This window comes from Sorex araneus, chromosome 4, assembly GCF_027595985.1.
Source record: "Sorex araneus isolate mSorAra2 chromosome 4, mSorAra2.pri, whole genome shotgun sequence".
Taxonomy (NCBI): Eukaryota; Metazoa; Chordata; class Mammalia; order Eulipotyphla; family Soricidae; genus Sorex; species Sorex araneus.
The window spans coordinates 82,304,839-82,332,047 of NC_073305.1; the positions used below are offsets into that span (position 1 = coordinate 82,304,839).

Consider the following 27,209-nt stretch of genomic DNA (forward strand, 5'->3'; position numbering starts at 1 on the left):
AGTAACTCTTAAGAGGCAGATGTTATGTTTTTCTACTTTTGTTTCGTTTTTGAACCACACCTGATTATGCTCAGGGCTCACTCTTGGCACTGCTTGGAGTACCATAAGCAGTAGCGGGGTCAAGGAAATCTAACTATGTGAGGCAGGCACCTTAATTCCCGTACTGTCTCTTTGGTCTCTTTCCCCCCTACTTCGCATTAAATACAATAAGCTGCAGATACACTAACTATCCAAGAGAACTCTTGGATTCCCTTATAGTGGATAATGTTCTATAATTCTTTTATATAAAATTATTCGATGTTTTAAAATGTATTTTTCATTTTGGTCTCCCAAACAAGTACTGAGGTTGTTTTGGGGGTCCCTTCTAGAGATCTTAGCAATTAAGCCTTGTGCAGGAGGTTTAATGCCAACGCCCAAAAATGGGGTTCTGCTCGGTGCTGCTTGAGCCCTGCAGTGCCGGGTGTCACCCCACCCTCTCAGTGGTGGTCTGGGACTTCTAGGGCTGTCACTGATTCTTTGGGGATCATGTGCTTGGGAACAGACTGGGTTTACCATATATGCCAAGGCATCTGTACTATCTCTCCAACATGATAAATATTTATTTTTCACTTAGTATTATATTTAAGCTTCAAGGCAAGTTAAATTTAGAATTTTGTTGTCACTGCATTGTAAAATCTGCTTTTTTACTGCCTTTCAAATTTTTTTTAGGTGAATTTTGCTTGCCTCTCTTAGTTTGCTAAAACAGTCCTTCACTCCTAAGCATGACATCCCTTAATGCTTTGTACAAACTTAAAATTTGTATGTTTTTACAGGTATTCAAATACTCAAAATAATGTCTTACCTGGTAAAAGTGTTATTTACTTTGTTAAAACAAAGTCCTTATCTTATTTAACCCCCCACAAGTAGGGCCTCCACTAATAGTGCTAGGGGCCTTCAGGGTCATCCAGTAGTTGCTCAGGGCCACACGCCATACCTGGGCATGTGCTGCTGGGGGTGGAACTCTTTGGGGCCTCATGCACAAGCCAGTCCTCTGTGCCGCTGCTGGCTCTAGTGCTTGTGTTGGGAATCAGACCGGGTCTTATACAGGAAGCAGGCCCTTGACCACTAAGCTACATTTCTAGCCCTGCAACCCACCCCCCCCCACCTTTAAATCTTTTACTTATTTATTTTTTTTATTGAGGTTAGTGATAGAAAGATCAAATCTGTTGGCTGTTAATTTTAAAATAAAGCCTAAAATGTGTTTTCAGAAAGTAGAGAATAAAAATATTCATGCAAGCACTTTAATGCTGGAAACCCAGAACCCATTTGTGTTTCTGTTTCTGTTTTTTTCTTTTCTTTTTTTTTTAAAATTTCTACAGTTTCTGTAATTTTTATTGTGCATGTTTAAAGCTTGATGGATATCTTTGGGGAGCCAAAGAAGTGAATTTAAGCAAATTTTCACTTTTCAAGTCTTTCTCAGTAAAAGCAGCTTTGTTTCAGTTGTATGCTTCCAGTACAAATAATGCAAGTAACATCAGATTATTGGTAGTGGGTATTTTTGTACTTTGTTTTGGTTTCAATTCTTATCTTAAGTTCATAGCCATTTATAGACTTTTCACTGGAAAAACAAAAATCCCATTGTGAAGTGGAGTCTGAAAATTTCTATTTTCTGGCATGTTTCTTCAGATGAATAAGGGTGTAAGTTAGAGAGGTTGAGATTTAAGCAAGGTCATTTTTGGCTAACTTCCAAACTGTCTTTCTTTGTTTATTCTTTCTATTTTCAGCTTCCTCTAGAGTAGTGCACTTACACTGTACTTCACTCTGAACTTCGTGTACTGATCAGTTGTTCTTCTCAGTATTGTTTAGAAGCAAGAAGTATGCTAAGATAAGGTGTAACTGCTTACAGAAAGTTGTTGTCTCAACTCAGGCTTTATAATAACTTGTGTTTATTATAGTAGTTTATGTTCTTAGTTCTTGAGCTATAAAATGATTTTGATTTCTCAGGGATGGTGTGTTGGGTCACAGTGGAGCCCGGTAGTTACTCTCAGCTCACTTCTGGTGAGGTTTGGGAATCGTAAGCAGTGCTGGGGACCAGACCAGGTTAACTGCGAGCTAGGCAAGTGCCCTACTCACAGAACCCTTTTGGACCCCTTTCAATAAATTATTTCCTTTAAATTCTTTGAGATATTGACCCCTTTAAAAAATTCATGAGTTCTAAATGCTGTCTCAAATTTGACTAAAGTGTGAGGTACAATGTACTTTTTTTTATTCCAGTTTGAGATTTAAAAATATTTTAATGGCATATAACTTTCATTATATTTAAAAAAAGAAAATTTCATATTTATTATGTAAAATAATTGAAAGAGAGTGTAATAGTATATGCTGTTTGAATGTATATTTAAAAATTATGAGCTCACTGATAATTTTTTTTGACGTTTTCTCACTTAAAAGTGGAATGCAGGGGCTGGAGTGATAGCACAGCGGGTAGGGCGTTTGCCTTGCACGCGGCCGACCTGGGTTCGATTCCCAGCATCCCATATGGTCCCCTGAGCACCGCCAGGGTTAATTCCTGAGTGCAGAGCCAGGAGTGACCCCTGTGCATGGCCAGGTGTGACCCAAAAAGCAAAAAAAAAAAAAAAAAAAAGTGGAATGCAGGGGTTCAGGGATGGAGCTGCAGAAATAGTACAGTGAGTTGGTCACTTGCCTTCCACACTGCTGACCTGGGTTAGATCCCCAGCATTCCATGTGGTCCCCAGGAGTAATTCCTGAATGTATCAGCAAAGAGTAACCCCTGAGCTTTACGGGGTATAGCCCAAAAACCCAAACCACCCCTTACCTCCCCCCAAAAAAAGTGTAGTGAGTAGTCCATTGTAATTATACCTGTTTAAATACCTAACATGAAATTGTTATTTTCCTTCTAACCCTCTCCTTTATAATCTTATTTTATTTTTTATTTCTTTTCTCTATAAAAGATGTAAATAACTTTACTTTTTGATAGGATTTTCCTCTTTAAAATACATATATATAAAGTATACTATAGTCTTACACTGTAAGAAAAATATTTGTAAAATGCTTAAGTTTAAAAAAAAAATCTCCACACACATTCTTATATAACCTAATAAAATACACAAGATATTAAGCCACATTTTTCTCTTTTTAAACAATATCAGAAACTGAATTAGTATTTTAACATCACTACTGGTTATTAATAGTAATTTTTTTAAGAAGTGAAATTGTTTTATAGTTTTAAAATACAGTAAATATCACTTAACATTATTAATATCAGCTGCCACTTTCTTTTTCCTTTTCCTTTTTAAAAAAATTCTCTTCAGTTTGTTGTTTGGGGGCCCTACCTCACAGTGCTTAGAGCTAGCTCCTGGCTCTGCACAGGAATCTCTCCTGCTAGGCCCCAGGGACCCTAAGAGTGCCAGGGATCAAATTTGGCTCAGCTGTGTGCAAGGTAACTTCCAGAACTACTGTGCTGTCACTCCAGCCCTGAAAACTGCTGCTTAGTGAAATGATGTTGCTCCAACCCAGTGTGATGACAGGCTAATTGGTATAAACCAAAGTGAAATTCTTGTGGGATATTTCTGGTGCCAGACTTGTAGATTAAAAAAAAAAAAAACAAAGCCGTGCACACCCATCATGGCATGCCTGCACATACATTCATACACACATAGAGTAAATACAACCCCTACTTTCTACTCCCCTCAATCTAACTAATTCATACGTCTTGGTGAAAAAACATAGGCATTCGGTGAACGTAGCAATTCCACATACAAGGTGATGTGTATTGGGAACTTTTTTTTTCTTTCATTGAGGTTAATGTAGTAGTAATACTCTTAGAACTGTGAGAAAGCACAGGATGAAATATTTTTAAAGTATAGTATATTATCCTTCTTAGTATGGTATTTTTCCCTGAGAAATTCTAGGGTTTAAAAGAAAATTTTGCAGATGCATTACTTAATCTAAATGCGTGCATTGTTAATATTTTAGCTCTATTTGGTAACCACTTTTTGTTAGAATTGCTATTCTAATATTTTTTTTTGGAATTCATGATTAAAATTTTCTAATGAGGTTCTGACCCATTTAGTGGAAGACATAAAGAGTGAGCTAATAGTTTAAACTTTTTTTTTTTTTTTTTTGCTTTTTGGGTCACACCCAGCGATGCTCAGGGGTTACTCCTGGCTTTGCACTCAGGAATTACTCCTGGCGGTGCTTGGGGGACCATATGGGATGCCGGGGATCGAACCCGGGTCGGCTGCGTGCAAGGCAAACGCCCTACCCGCTGTGCTATCGCTCCGGCCCCTAATAGTTTAAACTTTGATTAAATAAACTATACCCAAAATGTTGGACTACTTGGGAAATATAGAAATTAAAATTTTTATTTCTTAATAATTTATTTGAAACTGGAATTATAGACAGTATGAAATTTTCAGTCATATTCAATTACATTTATATAGTGAGATATTTAAAAATAATAGTCATATATTTTATAACATAGAAATAAGGTTATGTTATTGTTATTACTGTTACACGTTGAAGCCAAAAATGTCATCTGTAAGACAGTTTAATTTTAAGTGTATTGTTGATAAGTTTATTACTCTGGCTCTCAAGTGAATTTTAGCACCAAAACATCAAAAAGGTTTTTAATATTCATGAGTAGTGACAAAGGTTTTATCTTAATTCATGTTAATTTCACTACTAATAGCTTTTTTGAAAGACAGGGGAATCTAAAATTTGATGCATATCTTTGTAAGTTTAGGTACACTTCAAAAGGTATATGCTAAATATATTGAAATGGTAATTATTCACTCTATAACTGTTCCTTTTTCCTGCTTTGTAAAATAATTTTTTGTTTTAGTCTTTTTCCTCGACATTCCTATCCTTGACTTTTCTTTCCAGATTTTGTTTCCTAGCCTGTTTGCCATGTTTCCCTTCTTACGTGTCAGGAATTTATCCTACCCTTCTCCATTTTGGTAAGATGACAACTTATTAAAAAAAAAATCAAAATAGCATATTCAGTATGAATAGGTGGTGCACATTGATTTTTCTTCATAACTTTACTAAAAGTCTACATGTTGTCTGTCTATTCTAACCTTTTTGGTTTTCCATTTTAAAATAAAATGAAAATCTTGTGAAAATTGATTAAAGATTTTCTTTTGATCAAAAGTATTTTTTAATTGACAGTCTCAACCATCACCTTACTTTTTCCCCAGTTTTTTTTTCTGTTTTTAAAACTCCATATAATATGTTGAAATGTAAATGGCAGAGTGGCATTGTGCTGTCAAGTGTTAAGTGATTATCATGCCTTTTATGCCATGTTATAGTATAAATACATTGTTATTCCAGAAGTGTTCAAACATACCATGAGACCAAAATGTGCACTATTTTATTTTACTAAATTAATGGCTTAAATGGAGAACCTGAGAGAGTTTGAAAATAGTAAAATTATTTGCCTTGTGTTATAATCCAAAATTAGACATACAGAAGGCACTTTTATAAGAGCATGCCTCTTCATTTTATAACGTTACACCTTAGCTTGCTTTCAGTTTATTTTGATCTCTTGCTATGTTTTTGTGTTTGTTTCCTTTTCGTTTTGCAAGTTGCTTAAATATGCATTTGAAAATAATCTCTCTAGGCCAATATGATTGAATTGTACTAATTAGAATTTTTGTGGGGGAGAGTAATGAGTTAGCACATACTCCGAGCAGTTTTTGACCCATCAGTTTATAGCATATATTTCAGCATCTTTGTTTTGTTTATGCTTACAAACAAAATGAGATTTGTGTGTTTAAAATCAAGGTTTTTCATGTTATAGAAGGAACATTAGAACCATCATATTATTATGGTTTATTTTATAGTGACAGTTACCAAGTGACTTAAGACAGGAATGAAACAAAACTCATTACATTAATAATTGTAATATGTTAATGTTTTTACTAGATCTAAATGAAAACATAGAAAGTAATTCTAGAATGTAAAGATAGGAATGAATGAATAGAGTTCTGTGAACACTTTGTTCTTATGAATGCACCGTAGGAAACAGTGATACTTTTTTCTGTCTTAATTTGTGGTTTTCATTTCTTAAAAAAATTATTTTTCTTAAATTATTTTGTATACGAAAATTGATTGATACCTTTTAGGGCCATTATGTTAGTTACTTTTTTAAATAACTAACTTTAAAAACATCAATAACTTGAAATAACATCACTTAAGTTGTAGTTTCTAAATAGTTGCCAGAAGGCATCATAAACATCCAGGTAAATGATAATGTGAGTATGGCTCTATTCCTAGAAGGGTATTTGCTGCCATTTAGGATATCTTGACTATGTGATGAATATCCCTAGTTTGATGTCTGGACTAGTGGAAGATTATATTAAGTCTCTGGAGTCACTCTTAGGTTTCTTGTATCAGGTATAAATACCTGATGGTCAGGTGTCAAGATCAGTTTCTTCAGTAAGGTTTTCTGTATCATTTGTAAAAAGTAAAGTTATATACTATTGTTTCAAGGGTAGAGATTGCCTATATTTATTCTTAGACACAAATTGTTGGTTAAAGGTTGGCTGGACTTTGATGTTGGAAAACAGGTGCCTGATCTAAATAGCATTTTCCTTTGGTGTTGAATTTGTTCTATAATTCCTAAATATGGTTATATTTAGGCAGATGTACAATTAACTATAAATGTTACAAGCACCAGCTACAGTTGACTATACACTCATATATAAAGACATACATATTTCATCATAATTTAATTCAGTTGTGGAAAGGTTGGAAAGCAGCAGCATCCCAAATAATTGAACCCTTAACATTTCAATATTGTAATAACACTTTGAAGTTTAAAACAAATTTTATGTGTCAGTTTTCTCATTGTAATTAGTTTAAATAGCTTATATAGTACAGTTTTAAGATGATGGTTATTTTATGCTCGGTAAGTTATGGCATGTATTTATATCTTTTAATAAGAACTGTTTGTTGAGATCTAAGTCTCACAAACATTAACTATACTGTTAATAAGGTCTTAGGCTACAAAATGTATCATGTAAAGGGTTTCCTTTGAAAGGTTGAGTGTTGTTTTCCAAATGCATATGAAAAGCACAGGTTAACTTGTGAGTTCTAGTGGTGTTTTAAATTTACAGTTTGTTCAAAAGTTGGAAGCATCCTTTCTTTTTTAATATTTTTTAAATTTGCAGCTATCAGATTGATTTAATTTTATTCTGTAGATCCTGTAAATTTTGATGACATAGCTTCTTCAGAAAACTTGCAACATCTCACTGCAAACAGACCGAAGATGCCTGGAAGAAGATTGCCTGGGCGCTTCAATGGTGGACATTCTGTAAGTACAGAAACATTCACAGATCCAAAGCCTTTTAGAATGCGGAGGATTTATAGGTCCTCCATTGAAAAATCAGTGTTTAGAAATAAGATTGAATCAGGGAGATGGCTGTGTTACTCAGGCAAATGGTTATATTTAAGAAAATAAAAGGAAAGAGTTGTGTTCATGTCAACTGGACTTAGAATGAAAGGTAATAGAATCAGAAATAAAATTTTGTTCTTAGACTGTAATCAAAGCACAGGGGCAAAAGGGATAGGGAACCTGTGTATTCTATCCATCCAACCGCAAGTTAGACATTTTATATTTGTGAGATATGTGTATATAATACATATCTCTTCCCATATACATATGGGAAAATATGTGTGTACACACACACACACACACACAAATGGAGAGAACAGATAAGTGGTAATGAAAAATGAGACTATCCCTCGTCTCCTATACTGAGTTTTGTTATATGTAATCCTACTGTCTAAGTAGGATATTGGCATTGCGTTAGTACTGGTCTAATAAGTATTCACTGTGGTACTTTAAAAGTTACCTAAGTAGGGAAAATTTTTGTTGCCACAGCAGAAACTTAAAAAAAACAAGTATGTGTCAGCCTGGTCATGAACAGCTTTGTAACTGTATCTCACGGTGACTCAATTAAAAAAAAGGTAAAAGTAAATAAAATAAAATTTAAAGATGAAAATAAAAAATTGGTGTGCTATTTAGCTTGAAATGATACAATGTCTGTTAACAGTGACACAAAATATTCTGAAACAGTAACTGCTGAAAATAGTATTAAACTAATTATCCAAAACTCAATACCTTTTCTTTCTTTGTTTTTTTCTGTATCTTGATATAAAAAAAAAAAAATTAAGCCAACTCAAAGCCCAGAAAAAATCCTGAAATTACCAAAAGAAGATAGTGCCAATCTGAAGCCATCGGAATTAAAAAAGGATTCAAGCTACTCTCCAAAGGTGAGGTAAATTTTTTTTGTCTTAAGATTTATATAGCATCATTTCTTCTGCTAAGAAAAGAGCATTTGCCAAAATTGGAGTTGTTGAATTTGTCCAACTATAGCACAGCGGTAGGGTCTTTGCCTTGCACGTGGCTGACCCAGGTTCGATTCTTCCGTCCCTCTCGGAGAGCCTGGCAAGCTACCGAGAGTATCCTGCCTGCACAGCAGAGCCTGGCAAGCTACCCGTGGTGTATTCGATATGCCAAAAACAATAACAAGTCTCACAATGAAGGCATTACTGGTGCCTGCTTGAGCAAATTGATGAGCAGCGGGATGATAGTGATGAGAGTGATTCTTTCACAGTTTTCTAAAGTTTTATTAAAAATATTTCTTTGTGATTGTTTTATAAATAATATAAATGTTAATTCATAGTTAACTATAATTTGATATTTTCCAGCAGGGTGGTGGGAGCTTTATGTTACATCTGTCAGTGTTCAGAGCTTATTCATGGCTCTGTGCTTAGGGGACTATACGTGGTGCTGGGTCAGGTGAACCCAGGTCAGTCACATGTAAGCAAGCACCTTGCCAGCTGTACTATCTGTCTGGCTCTAATAGTTTTGTCTTTCAAGGCATAATTATTTATAATATTTTCAATTTTCTATATTTTTGTTTTGTGGCCATCCCTAACTGTGCCTAGAAACTACTCTTGGTCTTATTCAGACCTTTGGGTGCCAGGCATTGCCCAGGAGACCTTTCGGGGACAGATCTCCAGCATGCTAAGTGCTTACTCAGCCCGTTAAGCTGTCTCTGGACTTTCAAAAAATTCAACTCCCCTTCTGCTCTCTTTCTTCTTGTTACTGTGTGACAAGGGATCACACACTTCTTTTTCGTGCAGTCATACAATGATCAAGTACCCATCCCTCCACCAGTGCCCATTTTCCACCACCCCCACCCTGCCTCTGTGGCAGGGCATTCCCTTTTGCTCTCTCTCCTTTTAGGTGTTGTGATTTGCAATATAGGTATTAAGTGGCCATCATGTTCGGTCTATAGTCTACTTTCAGCACGCATCTCACATCCCAAGCAGGCCCTCCTAGCTCCCTTTACTTGTTCGGTCCCTTCTCTGTCTGAGCTGCTTTTTCCCACAGCATGTGAGGCAGGCTTCTAAGCTGTGGAGTAATCCTCCTGGCACTTATCTCTACTATTCTTGGGTGTTAGTCTCCCATTCTGTTACTTTATATTCTGTGTCTGTCCCTCTCTTTCTGACTCATTTCACTTAACATGATAGTTAAGTGAACCATGTTGATCCACCTATATGCAAATTTCATGACTTCATCTTTTCTAACAGCTGCATAGTATTTCCTTGTGTAGATGTACCAAGGTTTCTTTAACCAGTCATCTGTTCTTGGGTAGTCGGGTATTTTCCAGATTTTGGCTATTGTAAACAGTGCTGCAAATGAACATACAAGGATCATGCACACTTCTGGCTAATGCTGCTTTCATACGTGCGCTCCCCTCCCCCCTACACACACTTTATTCAAATACCAAGGTTTAAAAAGTTGTTCATGATGATTTGTTATAGGCATATTCAGTATTCCAACACCAATCTCAGCATCACTGTCACCTGCCCTCCACCATTGTCCCCATTTTCCTAGTCACCCCTCAAGCCTGCCCTTATAAATATAAGTTACTTTATATTGCAGGTTAGTTGGCTTCTACATTACATTTCCATCCAATCCACTGTGCTCCTACTGGAATGTTAGTATTGTGGAGTTTGGAGAAAATCTAGAATATTTGACTTGGCAGTGAGCTTACATGGCAGTTGTGGTCGAACGTGGTGATGGCCTACTTGACTTTTGGAAGTACCGGGGTTGAGGGGTTCGCCAATTCTGAGAAAGCCAGGAGTTTTCAGCCAGAATTGCAGATGCAACCTCTCTCTGAGCTGTCGTGCTCACAGGGATGAGGGGCAGGGCTCACAGCAGACTGCAGTGCTTGCACACGCAGGTGTGGTGTGGTTTTGTAGTTTTTCAGTTTAGAACTTGTGTATGTGCATGGTGGGGAATATTGAGGTGTTCCCACATCTTTTTAATTGCTGTGCTTGCTGGGGGATGTCATAACTGTTTCACAAGATACTTGTACATATATGTGACTCTGGTACCACTGGAAATTGCTTATGTTGCTGGAAATCACTTGTGATTCAGACCGTATATTGCGGACAGTAGAGCTTCCTGTACTATATTCTGCACAGAAGGGGTTCTGGGGGTTTGAACCCATGACCACATATCTACCTGGAGGGTGGATGTTTGAAGTTTGTAGAACTGATGATCCTCTGAGCCGAAGATAAAGTTGTTGGGGTTTTTTTGAAGTGAAATTTTTTGTTGTTATTGCTACTGAGTTATCAGTGTGTGCAGTAATATTTCAGGCACACAGTGCTAGTGTACCATACCCATCATTCATCTCACCACTGTCCTTCAGTCCCTTTTTGTCTGTGTTCTCATTTCTCCCCCTGAAACTGTGGCAGACTCAGTTCTGAAGATAGAATCTCAGGGTTTGTTTTTGTTGGCCATTGTCTATTTCCTTTCTTTGTTTCTTTATATTCTACAAATGAGTGAGATCATGGTATTTGTCTTTTTTCTTTCTGACTCACTTCACACAGCATGTTACCTTTCAGTTCTAGTCAATTTGCAGCAGAATGCAAAATTTCACTTTTTCTTACAATCAAGTTCTATTCTCCTGTATATACCACAGTTTCTTAACACACACATCAGTGTAGTGCTGCATTAAATATAGGTATGCAGATACCTCTTTGAATTAATGTTTTATGTTCATAGTTTACAAGCCAAAGAGTAGAATTGCTGGTCCATTTGGTAATTCAATTTTAGTTTTTGAGAAATCTCCATCCTGTTATCCCTAGGAGGTTAAACTAGCTGACGGGCCCACCAGCATTGAATGAGGGTTTCGTTTTTACTTCATGTCCACTAGCACTGGTTGTTTCTACACGGAGTTTGTGTTTGAACCACTGGCAGTGCTCAGGAGGTACTGCCTTTGGTGCTCGGGAGATCGTGCATGCAGTGCTGGAGATTGAACCTGGAACACCTGCATGCAAAACATGGCCTCAGTCTTTAAACCCTCTGGAGCCTTATGTCTGAAAATAGCCATTCTTTGTGGTAGGAGGTGATAGCTCATGTCTTTTTAACTTGTAGTTCCCTAATAAATACTGACATTGAACGCGTTCATGTGCCTGTTGACTACCTCTGAGGAAATGTGTTCAGCAACTTACCTCTTTTTTGTTTATTTTTGTTTCGGGACCATACCCAGGGGTGCTCAGGGTTTACTCCTGGTGGGGCTTAAGGTACCATATGGAGTGATGAAGTTCAGACCAGGTAGACCACTTGCAAGACCAGCAGCCTACCCACTATATTACTATATTATCTCTCTGGCCCCAACTTACAATTTTTTTAAAGGTCTTTTTGGTTATTTGTTTTTGTTGAGTATTAGACTGCTTTATATATCTTGGATTTTTATCGCAAGTATGGTCAATGTGCCAGTTTTCTCTGTTTCAAAGGCTGTGTGTGTCCGAGTGTGTGTGTGCCCGAGTGTGTGTGCGCATGCTCTGAGGTATGTTTTTTGCCTATCGCTGAATCTAAGGTCTCATACATGTAAGCCTAGTGTTCTTTCACTAACCTACATCCCTAGACCTCATCTTTATATTTTACTTTAACATTTTTCCATTTTACTATGCTTTCCTTGTCTTTCCCAACGGCATTGAATCGTTGAAGATGACTCTGAAGTTGATATGGAGTCTGTCTTATGTTTCCTTTGACAGATTTTACAGATTTTTATTTAATCATCGAGGTCTTTGATCCATTTTAAATTAACTTTTGTGTATGGTATAAGATAGGATTCCAGATTATTTATTTGGCATGTGGCTGAACAGTTTTCTCAGCACTTTTTTTTTTTAAAACTGAAAATTGTTACTTTTTTTTTTAAAACTGAAAATTGAAAATTGTTACTTGTTACAAGTAATAATGTCCTTGTTCTACCACCTGCACCTAGCTTATTTATTGTATATCAACAATCTTTATATCTGAGGTTTTCAACTCTGGGTTCTTAGTCTGTTCCCTTTCTCTGAGATAAGGTATTTAATGCCAGGAAATGTACTTCCCCATCTTATTTTTTTTTCTCAGAATTGCTTTGATTGTTCATAAACTTTAATGCTTATATGCAAATTTTAATAATATCTTCCCAGATCCTTAAAGAATGCCATGGGAACTTTGAGATTGCAGTCAATCTATATAGTACTTTGAGGAGGAATGGGTCTTGTACTGTGTTAAATTCTTCAGATCTTAAGTGCAGAGCTAGTGAGCCTCGAGTCTGTGCTATAAGACTCCATTACTACTTTCATCCTTTACCAAAATTAATTTTTTTACAAAACAGTATCATTTACTAGCTTGGTGGTTGGCACCATATTACCTAAATATGAGAAAAAATGGTAAAACACATGAATTCCTCTTTCTAATACATGGTGTTATTTATTTCTTAAGCTCGAAACATTTAAACTTAGATAGAGTTACCGCAACTGACCGATATCATATATTTAAGAAGGTCATGTTTCCTTCTCAGTTTTGTTTTCAGCATTTGGGGGCTGTTCCAGTGTATGAGATTCTTGTTCTGCTTCTCTCAGCTGAATTGGATTTGCTTTTATTTCAGTTATGTAAAATGGTAGCAAGCCATGAACTGTTTTTAGTGCCTTTTTCGTAGACTTTCTCATTGCATTAGTTTTAAGAACAAAATCTTGGTTTTCAGTTGTTCCACACATTGGTGCTGGTCTGCAGGTGTGAAAATGACTGCAAACCACTGTTAGAATAACAATCAATAATTCTGGCGTATTCTTGCCTTTAGATATTTCGTTAAGCAAGCTATTCTCAAAACAAATCTACTGAAGTTTTCTTTTTGAGGGGAGATGTTCTGGGCTCACTCCTGGCTCACTGCACAGGACTCAGTCCTTGCCAGGCTCGGGACCAGTACCTGTGCTGGGGATTGAACATGGTTCAGTAGTGTGCATGGCCAGTGCCTTCCCCGCTGTCCTATCTCACCGCACTACCTTTTCCTTGTCTTTGCCAATAAAGCTCCTCACAAAACTTATGATTGCAAGTTTATTATTATTTCTTTTTAGTTCTGGTTGTGAAGTCCAAACTGTTCTTTGAATTTTTTTTTATTTTTGCTTTTCTCGACCACACCCTGGGGTTGTCAAGGTTTAATATTCACTCTGCACGAGGAGATCACTCTTTATAGGGCTTGGGAGACCACAAGGCATGTCAAGGATTGAACCGAGGTTGACTGCATACAAGCCACACACCTTTCCCCTATGCACTCTTGCTCTGACTTTTTTTTTTAATTTGTACTGAAAAATAATTTTGTTTTCTTTAGGAATCTTTTGGATTTTAATAATATTAAATATTAATATAAAATATCTGTGTAAATTCAGAAACCTTTTAATGTTTTTCAGCCATCTGCGTACCCATCAGCATCTTCAGTTACTTCTAAACCAAATGTGACTGCAACTATAAATCCATTAGACACCAAAGTTAAAGGAGAAACAGATGACAAGAATCTCATGCATTGGAACAGTCCCCAAATGGAGGAACTTAGAGCTCAGGTTATTGAATTACTGTGTATTGTAGAAGCACTGAAAAGGGACCATGGGTAAGTAGCTTTTTACTTTATTCTTTGAGTACTATATAATATATGAAAAATTCTTTTAAATTATCAAGTAAAGATGTATTCTGTCAAATAACTGTATGAGCAGGTATGTTTTTGCCTTAGAAACACACCTAGTTAGAAAACATAGTAGTTTAATTATAAAAAGGGTACATAGTTAATCTGTAATTTAAGGCTAGAAATCTGGTTAAGTGTAGGTTAATTAGCCTTAAAAATAGGACAGCCCCTTGTATTTTAGGTCTGGGGTGTTTCCTTCTTGGAATACTTTGACTCCCTTTTCTACTAGGGTTTACAGAAGAATCGGATGGTGTAAGTATCCCTGAGTTCTACCTGTTGATTGAATTTCAGGGAGAAAACTCAGAGGTCTGGGATGCATGTGTCATTTGCAGAGGCTTGAAGTCCAGTTCCTGGCATTGCCTAACTTCCTGAGTACTGCCATGTATTGGGCCACCAGAACTACCAGGCTTGCATACTGGGCAGGTATCACCCAGAGTGGCCACTGGACCCCTCAGCACTGCTGGGAACATGGAAACCTACTCTTGTCTGATACCCCATCACTTACCTACTGTTGGACACTCCTTTCTTTTAAATAACTCTATGACCATTTCATACTGCTGTGGTGGGGTACAAGGAGTAGTAGGCCAAGTAAGTTTGGAAACCTTGATTTTCAGTGAAGCAATGAAAGATTCACAGGTAAAATGATCTATTTAAGATTATATTCCCGGGGCTGGAGTGATAGCACAGCGGGTAGGGCGTTTGCCTTGCACGCGGCCGACCCGGGTTCGAATCCCAGCATCCCATATGGTCCCCTGAGCACAGCCAGGGGTGATTCCTGAGTGCAGAGCCAGGAGTAACCCCTGTGCATCGCTGGGTGTGACCCAAAAAGCAAAAAAAAAAAAAAAGATTATATTCCCTGTGGCTGGACAGATAGTACAGTGGGTAGGGTGTTTGTTATGTAAGCAGCTGACCTGGGTTCCGTCCCCAGTATCCCATATGGTCCTTTGAGGAGTGATCCTTGAGTGCAGAGCCAGGAGTAAGCCCTTAGCATCGCCAGGTGTGCTAGGTCCACCCCTACCTCCTTAAAAGATCACATTTCTTAAGGGCAGAGTTAAGCTCAAATTCAAATCTGCTCTTGGTTTAGAGATTTTTTTCTACCTCTTTCATGTTTGAACTTAAAACTTGTAAAATTATAAGCAAAATTCTGCAAATGCCCTAAAGATAAAGAAAATAAAAAGATCAACTGATTTTACTAACCTGTTGGTTTGGGGTCAGGTGCTATTCCCCTTTTATCACCTTCCCAAGTTGGAAATTTCTGAAAGGATTTCTGAGGGTTTTTTTAAGCCTACACGAGGATTTAATGAAATATGGAATTTGGTATACCACTTCCTATGACCTTGTTACCTCTGAATTTGATTCTGTCTGCCAATTTTCAGTTGATGTCAGATTCTGTGAGATAAACAATCTGAGGTAATTGGGGCTTTCAGAATACCATAACAAGCTTCTCTCAGATGGAAAAACATGTCTCTAATGACTACTTAATGGTACAGACGTGTGTGTGTGTGTGTGTGTGTGTGTGTGTGTGTAATTTGAGTAATTTGATAAGCTTTGGTCTTTCTGGAAGCCCTTAATTTTGTTCTATATCTGGCAGGTTTATTTTAAATAATCTGCAGTATATACATTATAAACCAAATATATTTATCTGTTAAGCATTGAGAACCATCCTCATAACTTGTTCGATTTTGACATTTTATTAGTAATTTTGTGTTTTTATTGAACTAATGTTATGTATACCAGTTGCCTTTGTGGGCTCTTGAATTAGCTGTAAGGTGAATTAAATATTCGTAACAGTTGCTCATGTGTATATTTGTGCAAATATAATTCTTATATTAGATTATTGCAACTTTTAAATAGAACATAAATGTTCTAAAAATAGATCTTAATTTAGACATAAATTAAGTATATACTAAACTTAGGATAATATAAATTTAAAAAGCATACTAAATTTAGAATAAGTGAAAAATGCAGCACTGTAGCACTGTCGTCCCATTGTTCATCGATTTGCTGGAGCGGGCACCAGTAATGTCTCCATTGTGAGACTTGTTGCTGTTTTTGATGTATCAAATCTGCCACAGGTAGCTTGCCAGACTCTGCTGTGCCAAGTGAAAAATACAAGTATTAATTTAGTGACAATATGACAGTAATATGAATGTGGTATTAGTTTTGAATCACATTTTTAAATTCCATCTGAATATATGCTGTAGGTATATTTAATTTGAAAAATTATGGTCACTAGAGAACTATACCTCTAGTATTAAGAAATTGTTACTATTGAAACCACAGAAGAAATTAGTTATGAATCAATTTAAAGCTTCCTTACATATTTCTTCTCTGAGTTTTCAGTTGTCTATCAAATAATTTATATAATGCTCTTTATGTTATAAAGCTGGTAATGCATAGATATTTTTTATTCTAAGGAATTTGATACACTCGCCCTGTTCGTGGCATTAGGTAAAATCTCTGTTCCTTTACCCTCTCCACAGCTTTTTCTCTGAAACCAGTTAACCAAGGAAAATAATCCATTTGAATATCAAACAGATTTCAGAAGTAATAAAAGTTTTGCAGCATAGGAATGTCTTGAAATACTTCTAGAAAGTTATAAATCAGCATGTATATACAGTTGTGGAGGAAAATGTCTATAAAAAGAAAGGAATAGATAAATGCAAAATAAGAATTGAGGAATTATTGACTTGGTTGTAGAATTTTAATACTTTTTAAAAAAATCTGTGCAGGGTGCAGGTTATGTGATTAAGTACACTGCATTAACTTGCTTTACACTATAACTCTTCGTTGCATTATTTTGTTTTGGAGTCACAAGTTACAGGTCTGGAGGGTGTGCCTGGCTCTGCTTTTGGGGGTCACTCCCACTGGTGCTCAGGGACAATGTACTAGGGATCAAGCCAGGGTCAATTGCACACAGACAAAACCCTCACCCCTGTACTGTCCTGGACACCACTGTCACTTATTTTGACTTGCATTTTACTAACTTATTTGGACTCCAGAATGTTCATCTGGGAAAAGCCTAATAGCTGAGTATAGAAAATTGCTTCAAAAGTCAGTGACTTATTTTTTAAAAAATTGCCCTGTATTCACTAAAAATTTCTTATTTCAGATTCTGGATGGTTTCGCTGAATTTTTTACTGTCATATTGAACTATGCAAATGAGAATTTGAAACTTTTGAATTAACATCACTTTTCCTTTAATAGTTTTCTCTCAATTCTGGGATGTCAGGTAATATTAATAAAATATATTGTTTTTAATTAAAAGACTTAACAGGAGCAAATGTTTTGTTTTTAGGAAAGAACTGGAAAAGTTACGGCAAGATTTGGAAGAAGAGAAAGCAATGAGAAGTAATCTAGAGGTAATAAATTTTCTCAGCACTAGATTTTAGTCAGCATAAACGAGATGTGTTTTTTCCCAGCCCAACAGGCTGATTGGGTGTCCCACAAAGTATGCTGTCTGCTTTGGTTGGGTACTCCCTGATGCTTGGAAGCCATTTAATTAATCTCTTGTTAACTCCCTGTCACATTCCATTCATTCATTAGGCCCATTCATTCATTAGCCAAAAATTTTTTGAGCACTCACTCTTTCAGGTAGTGCATGAGGTACAAAGAATTTATTCACGAGTAAAATAAACATGGTTTAGTGTCTGATTTTATGTCTTTTGTACTCACCTTTGCTTCTTCCTTGAGCTGTAACTTCTCTTTCTTCACTGTTTGTCTTTTTTTTTTTTTTTTTTTTTTCCTAGTGATTTTGCCTATTGCTGCTGTGCTGTTGGTGGCAGTAATGGACTGAATATAAATTTGGCTTTAATTTCTCACCAAAATGTCATCATCTTCACTCTGGACAGTCACATAATTTAATCTTCCTTAGCTTTTTCCCTGTCTTCACTAACTTCTCTCTTTACATAACCCTCCCCCCTCCCCCACTTATTGCAGAGAAATTGTGTGCTGACTTTTTAAAGAGGCTTTTCTGGTACTGTATTTAGTATTTCCCAGTTTGTTTTGTTTTGTTCTATTCTGGGCAGCACTTGACGGTGCTCAGGACTTACTCCTGGCTCTGCTCTCAGGGCTCGGGACCATGTAGGGTTCTCGGCATTGAACTCAGGTTGGTCGCATCCACGGTCAGCACCCCACTCACTGTGGTGTCACTCTGGCCCCATTCTCCATGATTTTACTTAGTCTCATTATTTCCCTGTTTCTTTTGTTGTCCTGGGAAGAGAGAATTAGGACATGGACTTAAACTTGAGCCCCGGCTGGGACTGTGATTTCGAGGTGGTGCACCTGCTTTGTTTGTGTTAGGTCCCTGGATCAGACCCCTCGAACCACAAAAACAAAAACCCTTGAGCTCCTCTTCTGACTTACTCTCTTAGCTTATAGTTCTAAGCTTCCTGTCACTTTGCCTTAACGCTTTGTATGTACATCGTTCAATTGCAAGCCCCAATTTAGGATTATTGTTTGTATGTTTAGGGAGAGGAAACTGGGGCCTGGAATGTTTAAGTTGATGGGGAAGAGGTGCTTCCCAAGCTGGAATCAGGGGCCTAGAGGCCCCAGCAGCAGTTACTGACCAACTGGACTGACGATTCAATGCCAGGACCCCAGAATGTCCTGCTGCTTAATCTCTGGTGCTGGGTGTGGGGTCATTGGGGAATCTCCAGACGGCACTAAGTGGTCTTGGGGGAGGGCACCATTGGGTGCCAGGGATCAAACACATTTGGTGCTGGCTAGGAATGTGGTTCTGGCTGCTATAATAGTTCTTGGTCCCTGTAGTTTAAGTATTTGACAGAAGTAGCACCAGTCTTTTGTGATCTTCCTCTCAGGGATGAAATTAGACTTCTTTGAACTTGTCAGGCCAGTTAACTTCCTTTAACTTCAATCGATCAGATGACATATGTGAAGGTATTTTGGTAAATTCAACATCTTTAGGAGGGCTGAGTCAAGATAGACTTTAAGATCTCAGGGAAAGGACGAAATGAGATGTTACTGAGCCTGCCCGAGAAATCGGTGATTAACCTGATACCGTGATCGTGATTTTGGTGAATTATCAAAACTTCGTTTTTTCCTTCATATCTGTTGAATCCTCTTTATCGGTATTTTCTTTTCTTTAAATGAAAAAGTTGTTTGTATTTTCACTCATAAAAAAGTATCTTTTCAGGTCCAGCAACCTCTTGATCTAGTTTTCTCTTTATTTGAGGTTCATCTGTTGCAAAACAACACTCTAAGGTCATTTATGACCTCTAGTTCATTGTGCATGGTTTGATTTGCAGCTTAATGTAGCTTTGTGGCTTGCCACTCCAGGCGTTCTCACTGTCCTTAGCACTTCACATATTTACCATTTTCATGTCTCTGTTGGTTTGACTTGGTTTATGTGAACTACTCTGTTCTTTAGTCTCCAGCTTCTGTCTCTTTCACCTTCCATATAATCTGAGAAATTCTTTTCACTGCAGTCCTTTGTCCTCCTTATATTTTATCTCTTTGCTTATCTGTGTTTTTGAATAATACGGCTTTCATGACTGCATCTTGCATGTCAAACTAATTCTTTTTATCTCAACTTCTATATTTTTAGTTTTCCTCTTCCTAGATGTTATTCCACATGTGCTGTGTTATATTTGTCATTTTCTTTTCCTATTCTTTTTTTATTTTCTTTCTGTTACTGATTTCTGTTCTCTTTTTGACTTGCAAACATGGTACTTCTGTTCTGTTTTCATTCTGTTTACTTTCAAGTTTCCTAACTTTACATCCTACATTTAACTCTTTATTCTCACAATTTGGGTCTTTTTCTAATGTTCTTTGTCTTTTCTTTAGATTGCATAAGTTTCTTTCATATTACAGGTATTTCTTAGTGTTTCTAAGTACTATTATTATTTACTGAATGAAATTCCAAACTTACTACTTGGCACATTAAGTCTTTTATATCCCGGTCTTAGTGTATTTTTCTTTCTTCACTTGCTGATCCTCGATTGCACTTTACAATTAATTTGTCTGAATTTCTATTTTGTACTTTCTGAAGTTGCCATTTTTGCCTCATTTTCTTACCTTCAAGTTCTCCAAATCTTCTTAAACAACTGCCAGTATTTCACTTAGTTGATGTCAGTTCTCGGACCAAAGGCAACATTTTCTTGTTCTAAAGTCTTTTAGTTTTGAAGGAGATGAATGACTTCGTTTTCTATCATTCCTCTCTTACATTACTGGTTATTTTGCCTCTCTTCTCGACCAGTATTTCCCAACCAGCAGCATAACCCCCTGGGGGATTTCAAGGTGATGTCAGATGAAAATTGCATAACCAGAAGGGAAAGAGGCAGGGGTTCATGACAGCATGAAACTAAGGGGCCAACTGGAGGACCAGGTTCAGGATTAATAGAAAGAAACGGGGTCAGAAGGGGGGCAGAGACTGAAGGCACAGTTGGCAGAAGGTTGAGGAAAAAATTTTAAATAAAGTCTTGGGTGGGTGGTTTTTATTATATCTGCTTCATCTTTGCTTATAATTTTTAATAGGTAATATACATTTGTTGACTTGATAAATGTTACACGATACATGCCTTAAATTCCTAGTATGTAGAAGAAATTAAGAAAAAATTTTAAATGTTTTTTAGGACTGGATATACAGTTCAGTCGTATAACTCATGTCTCTCATGATGCTTTGGGTATGGTATAATCCCTGATACCATAAAAAATAGAGCCGACATATCAACTCCTAACTCCTTCCTCTACTCACCATTTTAAATCCTTAAAAACTTTTTTAACCTTACATTTTATATATATTTCATATATGAGAATTAGTTAACCTATATAAAAGAAGAAGCAATGCAGTGTTAGATTTGTCACAAAGGGCCAGAGAGAAAGTTCCTGGGCAGAATGCACGTTTTGCATATAAGATGTTGGAGTTGAATCCCAGCACCTCAGGATTCTCTGAGCACAAAAATTGTCATGAAAAGTTTGAAGAATTTTATTTGAATTGAGTTTGTTTTTTTATTAGTTTGCTATTCTGGGGCTACACTAGGCTGTGTTCAGGACTTACTCTAGTTCTGCTTTTTTTTTTTTTTTTTTTTTCCTTTTTGGGTCACACCTGGTGATGCTCAGGGGTCACTCCTGGCTCTGCACTCAGGAATGACTCCTTGGGGTACTTGGGGGACCCTCTTAGTTCTGAACTCAAGGATCACTCCTTGTGAGCTCTGGGGCCATGTAGAGTGCCAGGGATCGAACCTGGGTCAGCAGCATGCAAGGCAAGCACCTTAACCACTGTACTGTCTCTCTAGCCCCTTGATTCTACTTTTTTGGTGGATGGGAGAGTGAGTGGTGGGGTTGGGCCGCACCTGGCATTACTCAGTGCATACTCTAGCCTCTGCATTCTTGGATCATTCCTGGTGGTGCTCAGAGGACTATTTGGGGTGCTGGAATCAAGCTCGGGTCAGCTGTGTATGAGGTAAATGCTGCACTATTGCTCCAGACCCTTGATGCAATTTTTATCAGCAAAATTAGCTATTCCTTAATCTTTTGCTGGCTTGTATTAACAATTAATTTCCCTAATGGGGAAAATTTGACTCCTATTAGAGTTTTAGATCACATATATATATAAAGTCCACATTATATTTCCCCTGCTCTTTTTTTGGTTGGTTTTTGTTTGGGGGCCACACCCAGCCATGCTCAGGGCTTACTTCTGACTCTGGGCTCAGGACCACTCCTGGTTCTGTGCTTGGGATCGTATGTGGTTATGGGGATCAAACCGAGGTTGACTGCACACTAGGCAAACACCTGCACTGTCTCTCTGGCCCCCAGCAAATTATATTTTCTCAAACATGAAAAGTGGTAATTTGAAATACTATAAGGTCCACATTATATGGTCTTAAATTACATTGAGGCAGAGATTTAGAGACCTAAACACTTGGAAATATAAATGTGTCAAAAGGGAAACTCCCCACATTGGAAAAGATCTTTAATGGAAATCTGGAAGCTTGAATGTATGATCATATTTAAATGACATAGGATAGAAAAATAAAAATTTATTTGTTGCTGAATTTAATTTTTATGTTTTAGGTGGAAATAGAGAAGCTGAAGAAAACAGTCCTTCCTTCTTGAAGTGATACAAGCCCAGTGTTCTGAATGTTCAAGGGACTCCCAGAGGAACACTGAACTTCAACTGACTTAATACTTAAAATAACAAATACTGATGTTATAATAAATATGAATATATGAACTATGATATCTATAGAAAAGTGGGCGAGGGTGGATTTTTTAAAAAATATATATATATATTTTGTTTTGCCAATATGAAAAACAGAGGCCTTACTTCTTATGTGCTGGGATTGCAAGTTTTTGTTTGTTTTAGTTTGCTTGGAAATACTACTGAGTGTATAAAAAGGAAAGTTCACAATATTTTTTTTTATTGAAACTTGTATTATTTTTAAAGAGATCTATGCTATAAATATGGTGATATCTTTACAAATAATCTGTAAAATATACTATTTGAGAGGGACAAAGATAGCTTTATAGTAAGTAGAGTCACTGCTTTCTCCCATAATACATACAGGATATAAACTTCGTGTGTATATATACACATATATATATACATACATACATATATATTTTTATTTTTAGCTTCTTACCCAGGATTACACTGTTGTGCCTGTTTGTTTGCAGTGCTGTTTATACTATGGGTGATGGAATAGGAGATTCCTAGCTATAAACCAGATTACACAGCCATGTATAGCTAATGAAATTAAAAATAATTTCAACTCTTAAAAGTATTTTATATTGCTTGCACTATAGGATTCGTAAAAGGAATTTACTTAAAATGGATTGTAAAGTACATTTGGGAAACTATGAGCTATATTTTAAATTCATCAGGTCCTAGAAACTAAAAATTTCAAATACGTAACCCTTAACTTGTGCCTAGAAGGTACAGCACATCAGATATGCAAACACCAGCCTTATTGCTGTACTTTCCTGCTTATCTTACAGGTTTTAAGTATTACTCATTTTATGATCTTATGAGTTCTTCATGCCCCTTCCACTGATTTTTGTTTTAGTAACATTTGGAAAGCTAAACTCAAATTTAAAAAACTTCATTTCGAGTTTTCATACTTTGATCAAAGTAAAGAACTCAGGTTTTACATTCTAGAGATCTTTGGACTGTCATTCAGGTACCACATTTATAAAATATTTATTTCAAGCTAAATATAGTAGACATATTAAAAATTATAAAATGGATAAACTAACAGGATTTTTTTTCTGTTATTTAGGAACAGATGTTTTTAAATGCCCTAGCTATAGATAACATGTCTAAAATGTGGATTCTATTAAATAGTGAAAAATTTTACTTCAATATGAAGGAAATTACAACTGAAGCTTTATCATAGCAGATGACTTTCACTTTTTGAATACCAACTCATTTCATTTTCATCACAGAATCAAAATTTTCCCTTTAAGTTTAAATCTTAGAGTACTGAATTCACCTGTTGATGAATTTTTCTCATGTTTCAAATAAAAGTATTGAAGTAGACGGTAATAGAATTCTAATAAAATTTGTATGTTCAATTTTCACACTTAAGCATTTTGTGGGAAACCTGGCTGTGCTTTTAGTATGTAAAGTGTGACTCTTCAAATTGTTTCCGTTCTTGGGCTGGAGACATACCTTAGAGTAGAGTGTCTGCCTTGCATTTGGAGAACCTTGGGTTCTGTCTTGGTTACTGAAAAAAAGACAAAAACAAAAACATACCTCCTTGAGCTCTTACAATAATTAGACCACGGCTGAACCAAATCTTTTCCTCCTGTTTCTTTCCTTCCTACTTCTTCATTTTTTTAAGGTGTTGTGGATTGTACCCAGTGCCTCACAGATGCTTGACAAAATTTCTCTGCCACAAAGCTATATCCCTGACACTCTAATGTTTGTAAAAGATTTTTTTAGAAATAGTTAAATTATATTTTCTTTTCTTTTAACGAAGCTCCTTAGGTAGAAATTAAACTGTATTTAAAAAATAAAAAAAGTCATCTTCTAGACCAGTTCTCTGGAGAGAGCCCTGCTAATATGGGGAGTGAGGGTTGGGGATGGCAGATTCCAGCAGATTTTAGGTTCTTCTGAACCTGAAAGTTCTGCCATATTTTCTCACGCATAAAACCAAAGATGGTCATGAGTGCCCAAACACATTTAGTGCATTTGTAAATCCCTTAAGCTAAAAAGGTAATTGGAGTACTGTATATTTTTTCCCTTTTACCAAATAGTAAAGAAAACTAAACTCATTGAAGGGGGAAAGTGATTGTTTAATCCAGCAGTTTAACAGTATTTGCTCTTGATATGGGAACTTAATTTCGGAGTCATAAAGTTGATATCAGAATGGTGTGTAATAACAGTAATATTCTTTATTTAGGTGTAAATCATTGATTCTTTTTTGTTAGTGAGCATAAGTGACAGACCAGCAGTGACAAGCAAGAAGTCTGCCATTGCCAAACTTAGTGAATGTATTCAAATTTGCCTGTTGTTTGAAACCAACATTCCTTACTTTTTCATTTTCAATATCTAGGAGTATTTGTCTGTGGGTTCATCTGTTCATCTCTCTGACCACTAAGACTAAAGCTGTTACCTCTTTATACAAGTTAAGTCAGGAAGAGAATAAGATTCTCTTTTTTTTTTTTATGCTTCTTACTGTGATCTCAGAAAGTGCTCTTTAGATTTGTTGATAAACAGTTATTTGCTTGCATTTGAACTTGAAATGTATGAACGGAATGACAATCAGTTAAAATCAGAAATGAGAAGTGTTAAAATGTAAAGGCCTTGTTTTGCTGTAGCAATAAAGTGACCAAGTGCAATGACTTGATTGAATAAAATCATCTTTCAAAAGTTGCTGCTATAAATATTTTTAGTCATAAAATTTTACCTGTTTTAGCCTGACTTGCCTTCGGTAACTATCATGTAATGTAGCTGGTGTTCCAACTTTCCATAGAATAATAATAATAATAGTGATAAAGAGATATGGGAAAACAAAATCTTACACATCACTGAGTTGTTTATAGGTGCCGTTAAAAAGCGTGCATTTCCCTCAACATTGATAATAAAGAATAGCATTTCCAGTAGTGTCACTTTTGGTTATTTTGGACATATTAAGTTCACTTGCTGCAGAGTTTGATGAAAATTACATTTCTTTGACTTTTTCAAATGAAAAACAACTGCAGTCATGTTTGAATCCTGGTACCGCATATGGTCCCCCAAGCACCACAAGGTATGGTTTCTGAGTACTACTAGGCATGTGCGCATACCCCCGCTCTCCCTGCCCTCCAAAAGAAAAAAATTCTTTAACCTAATGCATTATATGTGCTGAGAGCAAATTAAAACCTGGTCAAGAAAGGCTGGACGGGACATTTCCTGAGTGGGAGTGTGGGAGTGCAATGCATTTGGTTTGTGCATACCCACTACTTGGCTTTCACAAATCCGTTTGACTGTTTACTGGGGGAGGCAGGGGACACCCAAAAACCTTGTTTCACTTTAATGTTTACTGAAAAACAAACTTGTGAAGTCAGTATTATTGTGGAAGTAATTTTAACCTTGTGGATCATACTTGAAGAACGATTACCTAAAATAACCAGTATGGTCCCTTCCTTGGTTGGACAATGGTTGTTTAGTGGATCAATCAATAAAACACATGTCAAAAGTTTGATCTCTTTTTTCTTTACTCATTTTTATTTTCTGTCTTTTTAAGGATTTAAGTTGAAATATATTGATAGGACTAAATTCCATCATGACAGTTTGAATCATGTGTAAAAAAATGCTTTTTTCTTTTATTCATTTATGCGCAGATTTATGATACTAATAATAGCAATATTTTGTGTCAGAGTGCTAGTATCCATATTGTACTGAATGAAATGATTAAGGTGCTGTTTCTATTGGCTTTTTTTTTTTTGGCTTTTGGGTCACACTCGGTGATGCTCAGGTTACTCCTGCTCTGCACTCAGGAATTACTCCTGGCGGTGCTCAGGAGACCATATGGGATGCCGGGAATCAAACCCTAGTCTGCTGTGTGCAAGGCAAGCAAACTACCCACTGTCGCTCCAGCCCTCACTGTTCGCTTTTTAAAATTCCTTTACCATCTTCATTAATTTTCAAATTATATGAGAGGTAATTATCTGTCTCAGGCTGACTGACTTCACTCAGCATAGCCTCCAGTTCTTTCCATATAGCAGTTAATTGCAGGATTTTGTTTTTGTTTTTTTGGTCATAATGGAAGTGTTTACTCCTGGTTCTGTGCTCAAGTATTAATCCTGGGGAGCTCGGGACCACATGTGGTGCCAGGAGTCAGCCATGTCCAAGGCAGGCATCTTCTTTGCTGTTCTGTCTCTCCAGCCCTGGATTTCACTTGTTCTTCATAGCTAAATTCTTTGTCCACTATCTCTTGAAAACTTGGGTTGTTTCTACCTTGGCTATTGTGAAGAGTTCTGCAAATGTACAGAGGAACACAAATATTATTTCAAAGAATAGTTTTGAAGGGGAGTGTGTTTGGGTGGGAGGGGAGGGGGTATTTTTGCCACACCTGTTATTGCTTGAGCTATCCTGGGACACATGGTGATGGTGGAATCATGCCTTGAGCATTCATTACATGCAGACCATGTGCTCTAGTTCATTGAAACTGTGGTGATAATTTCGAGGAAACGGGAGGAGGAGTAAGAGGTCATTTGATAGTGGAGGTCAGTATAGGAACTTTGGTAGTGCAGTGGAATTATAGGTGGAGATAACCCTTGGAATTAAAGAATATTGTGATAAGCCAGTGAAAACAGTATTTAAGCTTCAAATTGGAAAGGATTTGTTACTGTCAGTTACTGGTACTATTTCAAGTAATCTAGTTAAGCTAGATGTATGTGTCTCAATTTGATGTGACAAATCTGTCATCTTTCACGTGAGAAAATAGGCTCCGAGAGGTTATGTAATTTGGCTAAGGCCACTCAGTTACCAGGGATGGAGCTGGACGAGACTCAAGGTGTTTTGAAGACCACGCGCCTTTGTTTCTTCTGTTGTTTTCAGAGCTGCTGCTGGGGGTGCTTTTGGCTTCCCTGGGGCTTCCTGGCAGTGCTGGAGCTCAAACCCGGGCTGCCTTCATGCAGAGCTTGTGCTCAGCTTTGGAGCTGTCTCTCCAGCCCAGAGCCTGTGCTCTTGACTCTTCACTTCTCCAACAGATTTGATTTGGGTTTTTT

The 27,209-nt window shown here is 36.8% G+C and overlaps 1 protein-coding gene across 1 annotated transcript in view; it reads left to right on the plus strand.

The window, feature by feature from the left end:
* CD2AP (CD2 associated protein) overlaps positions 1 to 24,836 on the plus strand; it is a 133,291-nt gene extending 108,455 nt beyond the window's left edge. The window contains exons 14-18 of the mRNA XM_055137003.1: positions 7,203 to 7,315; positions 8,179 to 8,277; positions 13,765 to 13,961; positions 17,332 to 17,395; positions 22,068 to 24,836. Of these exons, the coding sequence (XP_054992978.1) occupies positions 7,203 to 7,315; positions 8,179 to 8,277; positions 13,765 to 13,961; positions 17,332 to 17,395; positions 22,068 to 22,109 (515 nt within the window). The 3' untranslated portion in view covers positions 22,110 to 24,836. The remainder of the gene's footprint in view (positions 1 to 7,202; positions 7,316 to 8,178; positions 8,278 to 13,764; positions 13,962 to 17,331; positions 17,396 to 22,067) is intronic.
* Positions 24,837 to 27,209: the final 2,373 nt, after the last annotated feature.